The sequence below is a fragment of the Pleurodeles waltl genome, chromosome 1_2 (genome assembly GCF_031143425.1).
Source record: "Pleurodeles waltl isolate 20211129_DDA chromosome 1_2, aPleWal1.hap1.20221129, whole genome shotgun sequence".
Lineage (NCBI taxonomy): Eukaryota > Metazoa > Chordata > Amphibia > Caudata > Salamandridae > Pleurodeles > Pleurodeles waltl.
In genome coordinates, this window is record NC_090437.1 from 1,315,776,966 (window position 1) to 1,315,797,213 (window position 20,248).

Genomic DNA, 20,248 nt, shown 5'->3' on the forward strand with positions numbered 1-20,248 from the left:
CCACAAACACCAGCAAAGCACTGAAGACGGATTCCTGGACCTGAGGATCTGCAAGGCAAGGGGACCAAGTCCAAGAGTCGCGATAGTGTCCAGGGGGGGCAGGAGCCCAGGAAACCCCAGATGAATGTGCAAAGGGGCTGCCTCTGGGTGGAAGAAGCCAAGGATTCTGCAACAACGAAAAGGGATAGGAACTTCTCCTTTGGATGGAAGATGTCCCACGGCGTGCAGGATGTTGCAGAAGTGTCTCCATGCAGAAATACCACAAACAAGCCTTGCTAGCTGCAAGGGTTGTGATAGAGGTTTTTGGGTGCTGCTGGGGACCAGTAAGGACCAGGATGTTGCCCCTTGGCGGTGGAGACAGAGGGGGCGCTCAGCAACTCAGAGAGCCCCCACAGAAGCAGGCAGCACCCGCAGAAGTACCAGAGCAGGCACTTCGAAGATTTGTGAACTGGAGTCAACTCAGAGTCACAAAGGAGGGTCCCACGACGTCGGAGTCCAAATCAGACGGTTGAGCACTGCTGGACGGAGTACTGGGGACCCAGGCCAGGCTGTGCACAAAGGAATCCTTGGAGAAGTGCACAGAAGCCGGAGCAGCTGCAAATCATGCAGTACACAGGTTTGCAGTCTAACGTGGGGAGGCAAGGACTTACCTCCACCAAACCTGGACTGAAGGATCACTGGACTGTGGGGGTCACTTGGATATAGCTCCTGTGTTCCAGGGACCACGCTCGTCGAGATGAATGGGGACCCAGAGGACTGGTGATGCAGAAGTTTGGTGCCTGCGTTAGCAGGGGGAAGACTCCGTCAACCCACGGGAGATTTCTTTGGGATTTCCAGTGCAGGGTGAAGGCAGACAGCCCTCAGAGCATGCACCACCAGGAAGCAGTCGGAAAAGCCGGCAGGATTAGGCGCTACAATGTTGCTGGTAGTCGTCTTGATACTTTGTTGCGGTTTTGCAGGCGTCCTGGAGCAGTCAGCGGTCGATCCTTGGCAGAAGTCGAAGAGGGAAATGCAGAGGAACTCTGATGAGCTCTTGCATTCGTTATCTGAAGAATACCCTAGAGGAGAGACCCTAAATAGCCAGAAAAGGAGGTTTGGCTACCAAGAAAGGAGGATTGGCTACCAAGAGAGGTAAGAGCCTATCAGAAGGTGTCTCTGACGTCACCTGCTGGCACTGGCCACTCAGAGCAGTCCAGTGTGCCCCCAACACCTCTGAATCCAAGATGGCAGAGGTCTGGAACACACTGGAGGAGCTCTGGGCACCTCCCCTGGGAGGTACTGGTCAGGGGAGTGTTCACTCCCCTTTCCTTTGTCCAGTTTCGCGCCAGAGTAGGGCTGGGGGATCCCTGAACCGGTGTAGACTGGCTTATTCAGAGATGGGTACCATCTGTGCCCATCAAAGCATTTCCAGGGGCTGGGGGAGGCTACTCCTCCCCAGCCCTTCACACCTATTCCCAAAGGGAGAGGGTGTAACACCCTCTCTCAGAGGAAATCCTTTGTTCTGCCTTTCTGGGCTGGGGCTGCCCAGACCCCAGGAGGGCAGAATCCTGTCTAAGGGGTTCGCAGCAGCAGCAGCTGCAGTGGAAACCCCGGAAAGGCAGTTTGGCAGTACCCGGGTTCTGTGCTAGAGACCCGCAGGATCATGTAATTGTCCTCCCAATACCAGAATGATATTGGGGTGACAATTCCATGATCTTAGACATGTTACATGGCCATGTTCGGAGTTACCATTGTGACGCTATACATAGGTAGTGACCTAGGTATAGTGCACGCGTGTAATGGTGTCCCCGCACTCACAAAGTCCGGGGAAATTGCCCTGAACGATGTGGAGGCACCTTGGCTAGTGCCAGGGTGCCCACATACTAAGTAACTTGGCACCCAACCTTCACCAAGTGAGGGTTAGACATATAGGTGACTAATAAGTTACTTATGTGCAGTGAAAAAGGGCTGTGAAATAACGTGGACGTTATTCCACTCAGGCTGCAGTGGCAGGCCTGTGTAATAATTGCCTGAGCTCCCTATGGGTGGCAAAAGAAATGCTGCAGCCCATAGGGATCTCCTGGAACCCCAATACCCTGGGTGCCCAAATACCATCTACAAGGGAATTATATGGGTGTACCAGTGTGCCAATGAGAATTGGTAACTTTAGTCACTAGCCTGCAGTGACAAATTTAGAAAGCAGAGAGAGCATAAACACTGAGGTTTCTCTTTGTGTCTCTCCTTCTGCACTGACTGCGAACCTGGTCTCTCTATGCTTCTCCCCTTCTGCACTCACTGCTAAACCTGGTCTCTCTATGCCTGTCCCTTTCTGCACTGACTGCTGAACCTGGTCTCTCTATGCATGTCCCTTTCTGCACTGACTGCTGAACCTGGTCTCTCTATGCATGTCCCTTTCTGCACTGACTGCTGAACCTGGTCTCTCTGTGCCTCTCTATGCACTGACTGCTGAACCTGGCTGGTCTCTCTATGCCTGTCCCTTTCTAGACTGACTGCTGTACCTGGTCTTTCTGTGCCTCTCCCCTTCTGCACTGACTGCTGAGCCTGGTATCTCTATGCCTCTCCCCTTCAGCTCTCAGTGCTGAACCTGGTCTCAGTACGCCTCTCCCTTCTGCGCGGACTGCTAAACCTGCTCTCTCAATGTCTGCCTCCTTCTGCACTGACTGCTGAACCTGGTCTCTGTAGGCCTCTCCCCTTCTGCACTGAATGCTAAACCTGCTCTCTCAATGCCTATCTACTTCTGCTCTGAATGCTGAGCCTGGTCTCTCAATATCTCTTTTGTTCTATGCTGAGTGCTGAAGCTGGTCTCTCTACGCCTCTCCCGTTCCTCACTGACTGCTGAACCTGGTCTCTTTCGGCCTCTCTCCTTCTACGCTGACTGCAGAACCTGGTCTCTCTATGCGTCTCTATGCTCCTCCTCACTGATTGCTAAACCTGGTCTCTCTATGCTTCTCCCGTTCGGCACTGAATACTGAAACTGGTCTCTTGGGGCCTCTCCCCTTCTGCACTAACTGCTGAAGCTGGTCTCTCTACACCTCCCACCTTGTGCACTGACTGCTCAACCTGGTCTCGGTACGACTCTTCCCTTCTGCCTCCTTCTGCTCTGAGTGCTGAGCCTGGTCTCTCTATGTCCCTTTTGTTCTACACTGACTGCTGAACCTGGTCTCTCTACACCTCCCACATTCTGCACTAACTGGTGAACCTGGTCTCGGTACATCTCTCCCCTTCTGCACTGACTGCTGAACCTGGTCCCTCAATGTCTGCCTCCTTCTGCTCTGAATGCTGAGCCTGGTCTCTCTATGTCCCTTTTGTTCTATGCTGAGTGCTGAATCTGGTCTCTCTGGGCCTCTCCAGTTCCTCAATTACTGCTAAACCTGGTCTTTTTAGGCCTCTTTCCTTCTACACTGACTAATGAACCTGGTCTCTGTAACTTTCCCGGCCGTACTGGCTGCTGAACCTGTTTTAATGTCTCAAAAGCCACACTGGTCTCTGCATCTGGCCATTATGACCTCACCCTGGTCACAGAAAATAATGAGCCTGGTCCCACAAAATGTGTTTTTTGCCACTTTGCCCACTAAATCAGGGCTTTGTGATCTCACCCTTGACCCAGTAAATGATGACCATTGCCTATCTACATCTTTCTTATATGACACTGAGTGTGCGTCTGGTCTTTATCATCTCATACTTATTACACTACTACTGTACCTGGCCTCTAGTATCTCATACTTATCGCACTGACTGCTGTACCTGGCCTCTAGTATCTCATACTTATCGCACTGACTACTGCACCTGGCCTCTAGTATCTCATACTTATCGCACTGACTACTGCACCTGGCCTCTAGTATCTCATACTTATTGCACTGACTACTGCACCTGGCCTCTAGTATCTCATACTTATCACACTGACTACTGCACCTGGCCTCTAGTATCTCATACTTATCACACTGACTGCTGCACCTGGCCTCTATGACCTCACCAATGTCACAGTGAGAGACATCTTTCTTCTATCACTTACTGGTTGCTGTATCTGGTCTTTACAGTCTCTCACCCGCCTGCAGTGTTTGTGTTTGCTTCTCTGAGTCTTTACCCTGCTCTCAGGATTTCTCATTGTCTCCTTTTTGTACTACCTGCAGAGTCAAGCAACCCCATGTGTTAGACCTGACAGCCTTAGGGTGGTCATCCCCTAACTCTTTGCTTCCCTCCCTCCATTTTTCTGACACTGTTTTTGCTGGTTTTAGGACTGCACTTTACCACTGCTAACTAGTGCTAAAGTGCATATGCCCTCTTCCTTAAACAAGGCAACATTGGTTCACCCCAATTTGCGTATTTGATTTATTTATAGGTCCCTAGTAAAGTGCTCTATAAGGGCTTGGATTGAGCTTGCCTCCTGTTCTGGGGTCACAGGGACTACAAAGGCCTCCACTGCTAGCTTTTTCCTAGTACACCAACTTCAGTGACTGAGAAATGACTTCAGTGATGCCGCAGCCTGCTCCCACCCCGGGGGCCTCGCTGCACGCAACGACTTCGGCCTGCAACGCAAGTGCGACTTCTCCCCTGACATCACTCCAAGTTACTGCTACACTGCAAAGTCGATACATCACGTCCTGACAGACCGAAACCAGCGACCCCGCTGCGTCAAAAGGAATCGGTGCATCACAGATGACGCCGCATAATCTCCCCCTGCATCAAGATGGAGCTACACCTCCACCTGCCTCGCAGCGCGGAACCGACGCCTCTCTCCTCAGACGCCGTAAGGGACTGATGCCACACCAACTCCACTGACTGCTCTTTCCGACTCCAAGCATTGTCCTTGTTCTTCCTTTTCAGAGGTTACTGTGCCTAGGGGTCCATGTGACTCCGTGGCCAGCACTGGTGGTGTCCGATTGTTGGGAATGAGTCCGCCAATTATGCCGTGATAGCCCCAGTTGGAACTATTGTGTTTTGTAGGTGCTTTAGTTGGATTTAATCTTTAAAAATTCATCGCTTTGCTTGTGTACATTGGATTTTTATCGTTTCAACAGTATTTTATCCAGATAAATATTCTCTTTTTTTCTAAACCTGTGTGGTGTCTTTTTGTGGTGTTTTCACTGTGTTACTCTATGATTTATTGCACAAATACTTTACACATTGCCTGACTCCTCAGTGCCAAGCTACCAGAGGGTGGGCACAGGATAATTTCGATTGTGTGTGACTTACCCTGACTAGGATTGTGGTCCCTACTTGGACAAGGGTGTATACCTCTGCCAACTAGAAACCCCATTTCTAACACTGTGTTATCCTTATTACACTTGTGTAATCCTCTAGCCATATGGGCAACCTGCTTAAGAGCTAGTAAGGACTTGTGGCTAGCACCTGAACCACATTTAAATGATTAATGTAAGCATTTATAAGGGTAAATATACAAGGCAGTTGGTCATGCAGGCACCAGAGAACACTGAAGGATGCTGGGAGATGTGTGGCCACAGGCGACATACAAAGTGATGAACATTTGGCTCTAAGGTGCCCCCACAGCATTCAGTATCTTCCACACAGCAGGCATGTGTTCTATGCAATTCCTGTCCAGACCCTGGTCGCCCCCTTAATCTACAATGCAGCTTCATATTGTTTGCATCAGTCTAGTGGTTTGAAAATGGGCTAGTCTGGAGAGGTCCAAAATGGCAGTGATTGTGATGCAATGTCTAGGACAGTGGTCAATAGTCAGGTACAATACTCATTAGAGCCAATGGTCTCACTCCATCCTGGGTTCCCAGAAGTCTGCTGGGGATGACTGCAGGTTGTGCAAGACGCATGACAGGGTCAGATTGGAAAGGTGGGCAGACGGGCATTGGACGATCGGCTGGTGCCTAAGGATGACACGTGGGCTATTGTTAGGTGAGCATAGCAGCGCGCAAGCGCTGTTTTTCCAATGTGTTGATATGTATCTGGGCTTTTAATCATGCCCATCACTATCACTTGTTCATGGGCTTTCCCTTCAAATACCCTTTATTTTTGTTGGTAAATGCTTTACGTTTGTCCATCCTTGGGGCGGTTTTGTTACCACCTTGGATATCGACCTGGTTACATGGCTAATTGCACTTTTGCCAATACGTTCGACTGCGAGCAAACTTATTTTTCCTTTTGTGTGCTGCTTCACGCCGATGCCGTGGCGCTTTGACTCGGCTCGCTTATGTCAACTGTTTTACTTTTCATTTTCAATTTATGTGGCAAGAAAAGTCCGGTTAGGAGCTTACAACGTTAATAACTCTAACTCGAGCAGATGTGAGACCCATTGCATTGCAAATGCTTGTTTTTGGAGCCTCTGCTTCATTCCTCCCCTGCCATGCCTTGGTGGAGGGGAGACGGAGGGGTGCACATAACTGCTTTGGGGCTGCCTCGTCCAGAGAAAACAATAGAAAGGATGTGGCGTTAGGGCCAAGGTGGGGTACACATTAGCACCATTGTACAGCAGGGCAGCATGCATACCCCGATGAAGGCAAGGAGAGAGGTGAGCCAACATGTGGGTACAAATCGAAAGATAGCATTGTATTTAGTGCCCATAAACAACAAAGGAACGTTCAGCCTCCTTCGTGGATCAAGGGAATTCAATGTGACCTTTAGAACAAACTATTCACATCATTAAGGGTGCCTTTTATCGTTTTCACAATGCTGTTAATAGGAGGGTACTAACAGAATAATTTTATTTCCATTTTGACGTTTACAAACACTGGAATAAACACTTAAAAACAGGTTCATGTCACCACATACAAGCATTGCCAAAGCCAATACATCTTGCTTACATGGGTTTTTGGGCTTTGTGACTTTTTTAGGCCTCGTTGTACACAGTGCTTAATTTGTAAATAAAAATGTACCGGTGCCCAAAGCTTTATTTTGAAAAAAGCGGCTGCTGCATTTAAATGTGCAAGCCATCTTGGGCTTCTTTAAACCATATAAAGCCACTTCCTGCCCCTTCAACTCACTCCTGCAGTTTTCTGCTTTCTCCTTCTGTGGTGCTTTTTGGTTTTCCTCTTCCTCCACCGTTCCCATATGTGTCTTTTGCTCTCAGTAAATGTCTGATGCAGAAAACTAAGTGGTGGCCCTCAAAAATAACTGCTGGTGCACCGGCTCAAATTAAGCACTGATTGCACAATAGCACAGCTACTGTGCAGCATGACTGAAATTTACAAAAAAAACGCAATGGCGTAGCCAGTGCTGGCTGTGTCATAGCACTTTTTTAAATTGTTGGGAGTGAGGGAGGAGTGAGGACAATATGGGGGGAGTGGCGGCATGAGAGGGGGCAACACTGCTAACAAAGGGTGTGGAAAAAACACTGACGCAGCAGTGCTGGACGCATCACAGTGCGTTTTTTTTTTTATTATAGTAGGTGGGCAGGGGCAACACAGATGACACAGAGAGGGCGATTGGCAAGGACAACTCGGACAATGGAGGGAGGCGGGTGGCAGGGGCAACAAGAACAATGGGCATAGTGAATGGGAGCGGTAAAGCAGGTGCAAGGGGCAACATGGGCAACGGAGAGAGTGCAGGTGGTGGGGACAACATGGATAATGGAGGAAGAGCAGGTGGGAAGACAACAATGAACAGTGGAGGGTCGGTGTCTGAAAGTAACACGAAGGAGGGAGAAGTATACAATGGAGACAGATGAAAAAGAGGCAATTTTGTAGACTTCTGTAGGAAAGTAACATCTTGCCTGGCATGTTACCCCCAATTTTTACTTGTGTGTCAGTTTGTTTTTGCCTGTCTCACTGGGATACTGCTAGCCAGGACCCCAGTGCTCATAGTTGTGGCCTGAATGTGTTCCCTGTGTGGTGCCTAACTGTGTCACTGAGGCTCTGCTAACCAGAACCTCAGTGCTGATGCTCTCTCTGCCTTTAAAATTGTCACTGCAGGCTAGTGACCAATTTCACCAATTTACATTGGCTTACTGGAACACCCTTATAATTCCCTAGTATATGGTACTGAGGTACCCAGGGTATTGGGGTTCCAGGAGATCCCTATGGGCTGCAGCATTTCTTTTGCCACCCATAGGGAGCTCTGACAATTCTTACACAGGCCTGCCACTGCAGCCTGAGTGAAATAACGTCCACGTTATTTCACAGCCATTTTACACTGCACTTAAGTAACTTATAAGTCAGCTATATGTCTAACCCTCACTTGGTGAAGGTTAGGTGCAAAAAAAAACACAGCACAGGGAGCAGACGAGGTGATTTATGGACCCACATTGAAGATATGAGCAAGAGCATAGCTGCCAAGTTTCCCAGGTCCATGTGTGAGGTGCTACTCAAGGCCAGATTTTTCCTTTGAATTCTGTAATTTGTAGTCCTATTTTATAGTAAATAAACCAAGACTAGAAGTTCCAGGATTCAAAGAAAAAACCTGGACTGTGGCAGCACATCATGCGTGGACCAGGCATAAAATATTGCTTCCAGAAAGAAGGGCTGAGAATACTTTATGCATGAATAATGCATTTTAGTGTGGTAATGCAGAAAGTAGCATTAAACTGCGATAGTATAACTCCATGGTGTGCGATACTTGGAAGGAATGCAACAGATCCGATTTAGGTGGGAGACACTCGACTTTCGAAGCCATAAATTAATTTATTTTACCCGTCTCTTGTCTAAAACTGCCTGCTTCGATTGAAGTAGGGGGGGGGGAAGCACTTCCCTGATGTTCTTTTGCAAAATATCCACTTTCCTGTTCTAAAATGTTGGCATGTATGGAAAACCATTGTCAAGGGCGACTTGTCACAAATGAGATACCGATTAGCTTTACCAGTGCTTGTTTTTATTCTGGGAAAAAAAAGGACAACGGCCCAATAGGTTCTCGCTCTCACCAGGGCAGACTGTGCTCTCGCGGCGCAAAAAACATGGGCTCTTGTCGGCCATCTTGGAAAGACTGATAGTCACAAGTTAAGGAAGCGTGCGGCCATATAATTTTGTTTCCTACAAATATACAATGATGTACAGAGTCAACCAATTTAGAGCATGGTGAGTATGTACTTACATTGATAGTGCAGTAATTCCAAAGGTTGACAATTTTTTGGACTGATAAAGTCCTTGCCAATGCAGCAAACCTAACCTCTCCGTTTTGAGCAAAACAATCAAAGCGTTTAGTTTTCTGATATATTGATTCAGTCGGAGTTGTAAAGGTATTCTATGGTTCCCGGACCTAGATGAAACACCCTTCTTATCTACGTCATGGCGTGCTCAGGCTCTCCTTTCTGTGTCTCTCGTCCTTTGTCTGTTTCGTGCTTCTTGTTCTCATGTCCTTCTTTTGTTTCATGCTAGGTGTTGTCACTTAGCTTGCCAGCCACGCCCTCTTCCCGCTCTCTCCTCCCGCTCCTCGCGCAGTCGGTGCTTGGCCTGGGCTTCGCGTCCATAGCAACCACTCCTGGAGTCGTCGGTGTGCGTTGTGCGCATGCGCACCATCCTCTCGGAGTGCTTCCAGGGCTTCAACGGCGACCAAGACTGGAGTGCGCATGCGTGGTGCTTGTCACTGTGCATTTGGAAAGCTGGAGACAGGGTGAGGACAACAGACGAGAAGCAGGATGGATCCTGAAGAAGGGGCAATAGGGAGCCCCCGGGAAGAGCCGTCAGGGAGCCCCCCAGCATCGGTGAGCGGTAGGGCGTTGGGCATCAGGGCACCCCCAGCAGGATATGTGCATTGCCCCTGGAACAACATTGCCAGGGCTTGGAACTCACATAGAGTTTATGTTGTGTGGCATATAGCCGATCTCAGCAATTCTTTCAGGACATTTTATATGGAATACCAGTGCCTGCAGTCCAGTACTTATAAAGGAAAAAAGAAAGTACCAAAATGCAATGTTAAAGGGTGTATGAACTGCTCAGGCTTGATCTGCTTATTTTATGCATTTGTGATTATAGATTAGCAGCTGCGCGCTTTTCCTACCTATTTAAGTCCCAAGTCACTGTGATACTTATGTGTGTGGTGAGACCCCTTGAGTGTGGTTTTACTTACACTGGTCAGCTTGATGTCTGTGCAGTGACCCCGGTCTCTGCAGTCATCCCTGCTGGATGTGGGCCCCCTGGGCTGGACTGTTGGTGCACCGAGCAGCATCCAGCATGTCGTCCGGAGGGAGAGCATTGAACCATTGAGTATTGCTTAGAGCATCCTCTGCCGCTGGTGCTTTCAGCCTTTCAGTCTTAGCAATGAGGGGGCGTCGATGTTGGTTGGTCCCAGGTGCTGCTTTGTCAACTTGCTCTGTGCTCAGTATTGCATACTGCAAGATGATCCCAGAGTCACCAGTGGACAAGAGGTGACTGTGATCGGCCTTTGGCTATAATAAAAGGCTATGGGCCTCATTCCAACCCTGGCGGTCTATGACCGCCAGGGTGGAGGGACGCGGAAGTGCCGCCAACAAGCTGGCGGTGCTTCAGTGCCCATTCTGACCGCGGCGGTAAAGCCGCGGTCAGAAAAGGGGATCCAGCGGTTTCATGCCAGAATACCCCTGGCTGGGCTGAATCTCCATGGCGGCGCTGCTTGCAGCGCCGCCATGGAGATTCCGACCCCCTTCCCGCCATCCTGTTTCTGGCGGTTTTTACCGCCAGGAACAGGATGGCGGGAAGAGGTGTCGTGGGGGCCCTGGGGGCCCATGCACTGCCCATGCCACTGGCATGGTCAGTGCAGGGGCCCCCTAACAGGGCCCCACAAGGATTTTCACTGTCTGCATTGCAGACAGTGAAAATCGCGACGGGTGCAACTGCACCCGTCGCACCCCTGCAACTCCGCCGGCTCCATTCGGAGCCGGCTTCATTGTTGCAGGGCCTTTCCAGCTGGGCCGGCGGGCGATCTTTTGGCGGTCGCCCGCCGGCCCAGCGGGAAAGTCGAAATGACCCCGCCGCGGATCGGTCTTTCGACGGGGTAACTTTGGCGGGCGGCGTCAGAATGACCCCTTATGTGTTGTATTTCAGAGTTATCCACTTAAAATAATGGCCTTACACTGTCGGATATCCATAGATGAGCTTTGCTTTAGTTACCCTTGATACACGCAAATAGAGCTTTACTAGAAGCAATGATCTTGCGTCTACTGAATCCACAGTTGAAATGCCCCTTCTAAGTGTCAGCAACGGAATACACTCATGTAGTGTGCTCTAATCATCTCTCAGAAGCAAACAGTTCAGGCACTGATTTCCCCATGACACAACCCAGATATAACGCAACTCAGATAACCACGCTTCTCCCTCCTTACACAGTATAGTACACAATACAGAACACCCTTAAATTCTACAAAAATAAATTAGTGAGCACCTTTGCCGTTACTTACCATGCTGATCCTAGCACAGGTGTACTCTCTGTACTGCTTTATTGTGAGTAAAGGCATGCATTCCAGTACCAAAGGCATGCCAACTCCTGCCTTTCCCCTCTTTAACTTAGCTGCGCTTTAGTTCAAAGTATGTCTAAGTGTTTCAGAGGAATGCCATAACACTACTTGCTTTTCATATTTACTCCAGACTCCCATTTCCCAGGCTGTCATTGTAATTTTCTATTTCTATTTCCCTAAATAATTGGATGTGGAAGTGTTTATTGCCTACTTCTTGTAGCTCTCCGAAGAAGCCTAATAGGTAGCACACACCACTAAATCAATGTAATAAACAAAAAAAACTGTTGAAAAAATATTTTTCTGTTATGCATCGAGATAAATAGACATAAAGGTGACAAACAAATACACACAGATATATAGTGTGCAAGGTTTTAACTAACCCAATTTTTCTGTTTAATTAGGGAAACAATGGATGGCAACCCTAGATTTTTTAATTGAGTTTACCTTAGTGAAAATGATGGGTTAAGCTTTGTGGGAGAGGATATGGTACCTTAGACGACAAAGAGACTATATGGGTACAAGAGTGAAAGTGTAGGGCACAAAGAGAAAGTAGGACGCCTGAGAGAGAGTTTACTCATACAACAGACAGATAGGGGGGGGGGTATCTACAATGAATGTGGGGAAGCGGATGACAACGAAGTGGGCTGGTCAGTGCAAAATAAAAGGAACAATAGCATCTAAATACTTATTTCTCTTGCTTCATATATGAATACTTAATTTCCTTTTATTACTTCATGTTAATCGTTTTACAACTACTCATCTGAAATCTTTGCCCTTCTTTGACCAGACACGGCTGGTTACCCTGCTTTTTCTTCACCCCTTTGGGTTTACTCAGCTGTTTATGAAATAGAATAGCTGAACTGGATGGAGGAAGGTAATATCTTAAGCTTTACGCCGCAAACCAGCACAATCGACCAGGTTTTCAAGCTCTAGTGTATCATGTAGAGCTCCACTAAATTGAAGGGAAGTCATCTCTACATTGCATTCGCAGATGTAACTGCTGCCTTTGATTTGGTCCCTGGGGTACTTTGTGGGTCTCACTAAGAAAACAGGGTATTCCGAAAAATGTTTTAATCCAGGTAGTTAGGTTGCATGAGGGCAACTATGCAAAGGTTCGGTGGGGCCCGAATGGCGAACTAACAGATGCTATCCCTATTAATATGGGAGTGAGACAGGAGTGTGTGCTTGCACACATTATTAATGATGTAGTCGACCAGCTTAAGCAATGCGTTCATGACTCCCCAAAAATATGCGGGGACTTTGTCCCCACACTTCTTTTTGCAGATGACACAATTTTGATGTCCCAGACCCCAAAGGGCTACACACTTTATTAGGAAAATTTAACAAATATTGCACACTAAAAGAGTTATAAATTAACATAAAAAAGACCAATTATCTGATTGACAGACCCCATAGAACGTTCAAGAGGAACCTCATGATCCAAGGGCAAAAACATGAATGTGTGAAAAATTTTACTTATCTAGGTGTGATGATGGATTCTAAGTTATCATGGGTCCTTCACGTGGATAAAACAAAAATGATACCTGTTCATTATATGGGGCAGAGCTGTAGGGAATAACTAACATGAAACAACAAGCGCTGCACGAAAATACGTTTATGACCTTTGACCCTTGTTGGCCACTGGTACACTCCCCACGTGCACAGCATCCCTCAGCTGTCCTGTGTCTCCCCTCCCCGCCGCTTCCCAACTGCTCGAGGCTATCCCTGGTGTCTAGTGGTAAGCCTTAGATCTGTGACCGTATTCTGTATTTTCTGTTTTGTATTTATTTTTGCTTTTGCTTTCCTGTTTGCGCCTTGCTTCTTGCCCGTTTTGTGCTGCCTTGTGTGCCCTCCTGCCCCAGTGCCTCGGCTGGCTCCCCCGAGCCGTCTCCCTTCCCCGCCGCTGCGTCCCTGCGGCCCGCCCTCGAACCCCCATTCGTTCCCGCCTCCCAGCTGCTCCTCCCCCCCACCTCCCCTTCTTAATGGCGGGCGCTGTGCGACAGCGCCGGAGGCGCGCCATAGGCAAGCCCGTCAGCGGCTGGTCTGCGCCCAGCACTGCGCCCAACGCCACCCCCCGGTCCGCTGGCCCTCCACACCCCCAGACGCTGCTACACTACCAGCGACCTCAATGCCCTCAACCCTGGCCGCACCGCACCTTGCTTCCAGTCCTCTCCCAAGAGCACCCACGGACCCTTCTCCAATGACCAGAACCAACCTCCTCCACTGCATACTCCTCAACACCCACTCCGCACGCAAGCACGCCATCGAGCTCTATACTTGCTTGACACCGCCGCCCCGGATGTAGCCTTCCTGACCGAGACCTGGTTGAATGCCTCTTCAGCACCTGACATCGCCATTGCCATCCCTGACGGCTACAAAATCACCCGCAGGGACTGCGCCAGCGGAATCGGAGGAGGCATAGCTATTGCCCACAAATCCACCCTTAAAGTATACACCCACACGGACAGCACCCTCAAGACCGCCGAACACCTGCATTTCCGAATCCACACGACCCCCAACACCACCCTCAGAGGGACGCTCGTTTACAGACCCCCGGTCCACGGGCACCCTTCAGCGACTCCATCGCCGACCTCGCAAGCACCTACGCACTCGCCTCCACAGATTACATCCTCCTCGGGGACCTAAACTTCCACCTCAAGAACAACAACAACGTCAACTCCACCACCCTGATCACCAACCTCGCCAACCTCGGCCTCAGACAACTCGTCACCGCACCCACCCACATCGCCGGACACACGCTTGACCCCATCTTCCCCCACAAGCACCCACGTCGCCTTCAACCACACCGAACTCTACTGGACCGACCACCACTGCATTCACTTCACCTTTAAGAAACCTACCAAGCACCACCGCACCCAACAACCACCCCCCGCTGCTGGAGCAAAGTCTCTGAAGATCAGCTGACCAGCACCCTTGCCCAGAACCCACCATCCGAACCCACCGACCAAGACACCGTAGCCCACAACCTCAGGCAGTGGATCAACGACTGCGCCAACTCCCTCACACCACTCAAGAGGACCACCAACAACCAGCCCAGCAAGAAAGCCACCTGGTTCACCCACGAGCTCCAAACCTCAAAGCGTGACTGCCGGAAACTAAAGAAGAAATGGCTTCACGATCGCACACCCGACAGACACGCAGCCCACTAGGACGCCACCCGCAGACATCACTAACTCATCAGACTAGCCAAGAGATCCTCCTTCAAAGACCGCCTGGATAACAACGCACACAACAGCAAAGAGCTCCTCAACATCATGAAAGAACTCTCCAGCCCCAGCGCCAACGTCAACGACATCCCTCCATCACAAGAACTCTGCAACTCACTGGCCACCTTCTTTCACCAGAAGATCACCGACATCCACAACAGCTTCAACACCTCGATCACCCCGACCACGCCAGAACCCACACCGCTAACACCACCCGCACCAGCCGCCTGACCTCCTGGACCAACGTCAACGACGACGAGACACGCAAGACCATGAACTCCATCCACTCAGGATCACCGTCAGACCCATGCCCGCACCACGTATACAACAAAGCTGACGCAGTCATCGCACCCCAACTAAGGAAGGTCATCAACATCTCCTTCCAGACAGCGACATTCCCGGAAAGCTGGAAACACGCCGAAATCAACTCCCTCCTCAAGAAGTCAAAGGCGGACCTCAGGAACGTCCGACCCATCTCCCTACTCCCGTTCCCGGCGAAGGTAATCGAGAAAATCTTCAACACACAGCTGACCAGCTACCTCGAATACAATGACACCCTGAACCCCTCCCAGTCCGGTTTCAGATGAAACCACAGCACCGAGACTGCCCTTCTCGCCGCCACAGACGACATCAGACGCCAAATGGACAACGGCGAAACATCAGCCCTCATCCTCCTGGACTTGTCAGCCGCCTTCGACGCGGTCTGCCACCGCACTCTAAAAACATGCTTCCACGAAACCGGAATACAAGAAAAAGCCCTCGACTGGATCACCTCCTTCCTCTCCTGCAGAACCCAGAGAGCCCACCTCCCTCCCTTCTATTCCGAAGCCACCAACATCATCTGCGGCTTACCCCAGGGCTCATACCTCAGCCCAACGCTGTTCAATATCTACATGGCCCCCCTCGCACAAGTGGCCCACCAACACGACCTCAATATCATCTCCTCCCCGTAGACAAGAGGATCACATCCAAGCTCCTCACCCACGCACACAAGGCACTCCACGACACCGGCCCAGCCTACCTGAACAACAGACTCAGCTTCTACACCCCCACCCGTCAACTCCGCTCCACAAACCTCACCCTCGCCGTCGTTCCCCGCATCCAACGAAAGACCTCCGGCAGCAGATCTTTCTCCTACCTCGCCGCCAAGACCTGGAACACCCTCCCGACCAACCTACGGCAGACCCATGACATACTCACCTTCAGAAGACTCCTCAAGACCTGGCTCTTCGATCAGTAGCAGTACCCCCTCCCCTCAGCGCCTTGAAACCCTCACGGGTATGTAGAGCGCTTTATAAATACTTTGATTGATTGATTGATATGAGAGCTATATTAGGATTACCTGTTTCAACACCTCTGATTCCAATGTTCATTGATCGGAATCTAAAACAAATTGACCATCTAGCAGCTTTGAGGCCAATGCTTTATTGGTGCAGATTGTGAACAACGCAAGATCTGACCCATTATAGGGAACCATTAATTGAGTTGTTGGATCTTGATAGATCTGTAACTTTTCCGCGACTTCACAAAGTTAGGGCATGGTTTTTTAGACTTGGCCTTAACTTCTTTTGTGATGAACCTCATACTCTTACAGTGCATTCAAAGGGAAGGTTGACTTCCCAATTCTTAAATAGTAAATCAAATCCCAGCTTTGAAGAGTGGCTAGATACAATCCAACCAAGTTGTGCAAAAACACTTTATATGAAATTCCGAAATGATACCCTTCAAGTTAGGGCATTCACTGGTAAATGAGACCAACAGAATAATATCAGAAATGATCCAATCTGTTGTTTATGGAATATGGGTAGTACTGAAACTATAGAGCACGTGCTGCTCTTCTGTAAAGCTTACGAGAAGCCCAGAAGGAAATTGATTCATCAGATTTGCAACAATTTAGGAATCGGGAAATACCAGGAACCTTAAGAATTTTAAAGTCCAACACTATTCCTTATATAGTGTCTGGAATAAGTCGATTTTTATCAATAGCTGCACATGTCCAAGACAAGGCGGCATTGAGCTTTTAGAGCTCTAGAGGTTTCTTTAGTTCTCAAAGGCATTACTTTGGCCTCTTGGACCCTCCTCAGTTGATTTTGGATGAGGCTTTAGTAGGCTCTTATAAAGTATGTTGAACTATTATATCTATCTCGAGAGGAGACTATGATATTTTAATTCCCAGGGTAAAACAAGCACCCTTCAATCAGTTCTGATCGCAGCCAAGTTAATTTTCTTGTGAACAGTAATTCTGAGATTCGATCATAAAGAAGCATCCCCCGGCTGTTGTTAACAAATTAATGAATTAATTGGAATGTTATTATGAGCTGCATCCAAAATGGTCTTCATTTGATTTGATCATTAGTTTTGTTTTAACTTTAACCTTCAAGATACATGTTCGTAGGATATACATATAGGAGGCTTCTCTACGGGTGCTGTTTTATCAGTTTTATTAGTTTTAACATTTTAGCATTAGTATAGCATGATTAGTGCATTGAATGGACTCATTTTAAGTATTTACTATGTAATTATAGAAGCAGAATTTATATAATACTGTTGTATTGAATATTTTTGACCAAATGTGATGTTATGAAATGTGTTTTATGGATCATTGTATCCGAAATAAACCATTTGACTGACTGAACCTTGCAGTCTGTGACATCTTCTACCAAGCTGTGCCACACTCCCACCTTACTGAGTATCGACTGCTTATAATTCAAATAAACAAAGACAACTGTTGCTATCTGCCAAACGCAAGGCTTTACTCCAGGGCAGACATTTGAGAATTTGCCCTGGCTGATCAACTTGGTTGATGTTATGACAAAAGGCATATTAGTTGAATGAACTCATTCACCCACTTGTTTAATGAAGAACCCACGTATTAATAAAATGTCTATATTTTTACACTTTGACTGTAGATAATGGTGACATTTGGCAGGCTGTTCAAGCTATTATTTATTGAAAGTGGAATTCATAGAAATGTGGCTCGGTAACTAACTGGTAAACTATTTCTTGTATTTCTGCTGTGATGTGAACCACTATATTTATTCACTTGCTTACAACATCACATAGTACAGGTCATTTTAACCCCCCATTGTGCTGCAGCACTTTTTTCTTTTGTAAATATATTTTGTATTGCAGATAAAATTAATGTCTGTGGATTGTGGCCACCCTTCCTTATCGTATTATTAATATATATATATATAAATATGATTAATTTCGTACTTACTGTTTTGCTTTTGAGTTACTAAAATATATTCAACTATATCTGCTTTAACAGTTATACACTTGCAGCATTGAAGTTAGCGTCTCATACAACTTTGGGTAAGGGCTTACAATTGTATCATAGGAGCCATTGGCTGCTTTGTTGAATAATTCCTTTGGAATCTGAAACGAGAGTTAATGGGGCTGAATGGTTCATACCATTTTAACCTCACTAGAAACATTTTGTTAGGCTAGGCTCTCTCTACAAAATAGCAATTATTAACTAGTAATTTTTTTGTCCTTAGTAGGACTTTTGGATGTTGTCAATGGATTAATTAATATAAAAGGCACCACGCATGTACCAGGGGGTGTTCTAGAAGTCACAATAATTTACTTTGATGGAGAGCCAAGAAGATCATGAAACACCAGTGGTTTCAGCCTACTAAATACTTAGGAACAATATTCTTGCCCATAAATTTATTGGGCAACTTTGTTTCACGTTTTCAGGCTGTAATATGTGTAAGATGGAAGAATGTGGTGTGAACATGGGTAAGTTAGATGAGTATAGAGAGTCTCAAGAATTACTTTCGGCACCTGATCAATTTCTAGAAAGAGAATTAATGGTACTCTACAAAGAGAATATGCCTGTTAAGTGATAACACTTTGATATGCAACTCAAGTTGAGGAATTTGATTTAAAGAAAGGTAGAGGGGTAGGTAAGAGTTTAACAGGTAAGTTGTGACTGGCTTTGCAGTGGCATCTCCAACAACACAGAATGAGGTGTCACACAATGGCCAAGAGTTAATTGAGTTTATATATACCATAATGACAGTTGGCGCTTTCCTGCACTGCACATTTGTGAGCTTTGTACTCCATAGGGTATCATCGACTATTTCCTTTTTTTGGAATAAGCTTGGGATTCTTCTTGAGAATTGGTAGCATCTTCATTGGATGCCTCCTTCCCCCAGTTTCTGTGAGCTGTGAGCAGCTAAGACCTGGAACAAAGCTGATCAGACCAGGCAGTGTGTGCTGCACAATTTCCCATTTGAATCTGTTGTTTTGTTTGTGTATGCCTAACTAAGATTTCCTTTAAAAAAACGAAAAACAAACTGTACTATAGTGTTAAAAAGGCCAAAAACATTTAATCAGTATCGGAGTTTGTGTGTGTGTGTGTAGAGGCTGCTTGATTTGTTTTAAATTGTGTTACAGAGTCTGCTTTGCACTAGTTGTTGAGGTGTTTTAGAGATGGTTTTTAAAGTGTGTCATAGCATTTTAAGTTGGTTAAATTTGTTCCTTACCTGCAGTGTTGAAGAGCAGCTGCAAAGTGTGTTTTGACTCAGTCTACAACTAAGGACATTCTGAGCAGAGCACCAGCTCCCTGACCCCCTAACTTCACCAGTTTCAGGATAAGTGATTGGGCTGGGCCCAGAGTCACCTAAGTTAGGCATTTCTTCTTTCCCTCTCACCTCGCTCAGCACCTTAATTATAAGGTTACCTGATCTATAGAGACGGGTTACTATTGGTTGTAGGGTTTAAGGTTTGGAATCCTGTTGGTTCCTGTGGCTAGGTTCCCATTGGCCCAGGTCACCTGTTCACTGGAGTTAATTAAACGTAGAGTTGAGGGCGTCTTGCCTGGGCATTCAGGTAAAGGGTGTCAGGTTAATGGTGCTGTCTGTTTGAGCCTAGGGCCAGAAGTCTGCCCAGAAACACATTCAAAAGAAGTAAGCAGATATACCTCCTGCACCTACAAACTAAGATAATCATCTACTCCTGCAGTAATTGCCATTACCTGTTAAACTCTCATGTCCTCTACACAACTGTACACACATTTTTATACACAAATGTATCCATACTCACACCATACATTTCCATTCTGCCACTATCTTAATACCTACTTCTTTATGCACAATTTCACATCCATATTGTCTATCCCCTCACACTGCTGCCGGACTACTGTTATCTCTGTGGTCTACCTCACTCATGTACAACAGATGGTCTCCGGACACAACCACATAGCAGGTCCTAGATTAGATGTAATAAAATCTAGAACAAACTACTGTTCCACCACTCACACTTGTTACATGGACTGATCATCACTTTCTCATTCAATATCCCAAATGAAGTATCAACTAAAGTCCACTAACCCACTGTAACCTATAGACAGTGGAACAAACTGAACATGCAGGAGGTGGAATCATACCTGACGATAAGTACTCAACTGGAAATAATAAACCCAGCAGAAAACCCTATGAATGGATGTCCTCAGCCTTTGACATATTAATCCCAAAAATAACTTTGAAACCAGACAAGAGGAGTATATACTATGTACTCTTAGTTATATATCTTGTTGGTGGTTCCCAGGGTACCGAATTCCAAACAATAAATTTATTTAAATAATAGACATGTACAATGCATTTAAATGTTATCTTATTTAAAATATATTTGCACTACATGCACTTTGTAAAACAGTATGTGTTGTAAATGTATTTTTAAT

The 20,248-nt window shown here is 47.1% G+C and overlaps 1 protein-coding gene across 3 annotated transcripts in view; it reads left to right on the forward strand.

Annotated features, from left to right (window-relative positions):
• Window positions 1-9,464: 9,464 nt before the first annotated feature.
• Window positions 9,465-20,248, forward strand: part of ALMS1 (ALMS1 centrosome and basal body associated protein) — a 141,654-nt gene continuing 130,870 nt past the window's right edge. For all 3 annotated transcript variants that reach the window (XM_069205618.1, XM_069205619.1, XM_069205620.1), the window contains exon 1: window positions 9,465-9,604. In XM_069205618.1, coding sequence (XP_069061719.1) covers window positions 9,539-9,604 — 66 coding nt within the window. In that variant the 5' untranslated portion in view covers window positions 9,465-9,538. The remainder of the gene's footprint in view (window positions 9,605-20,248) is intronic.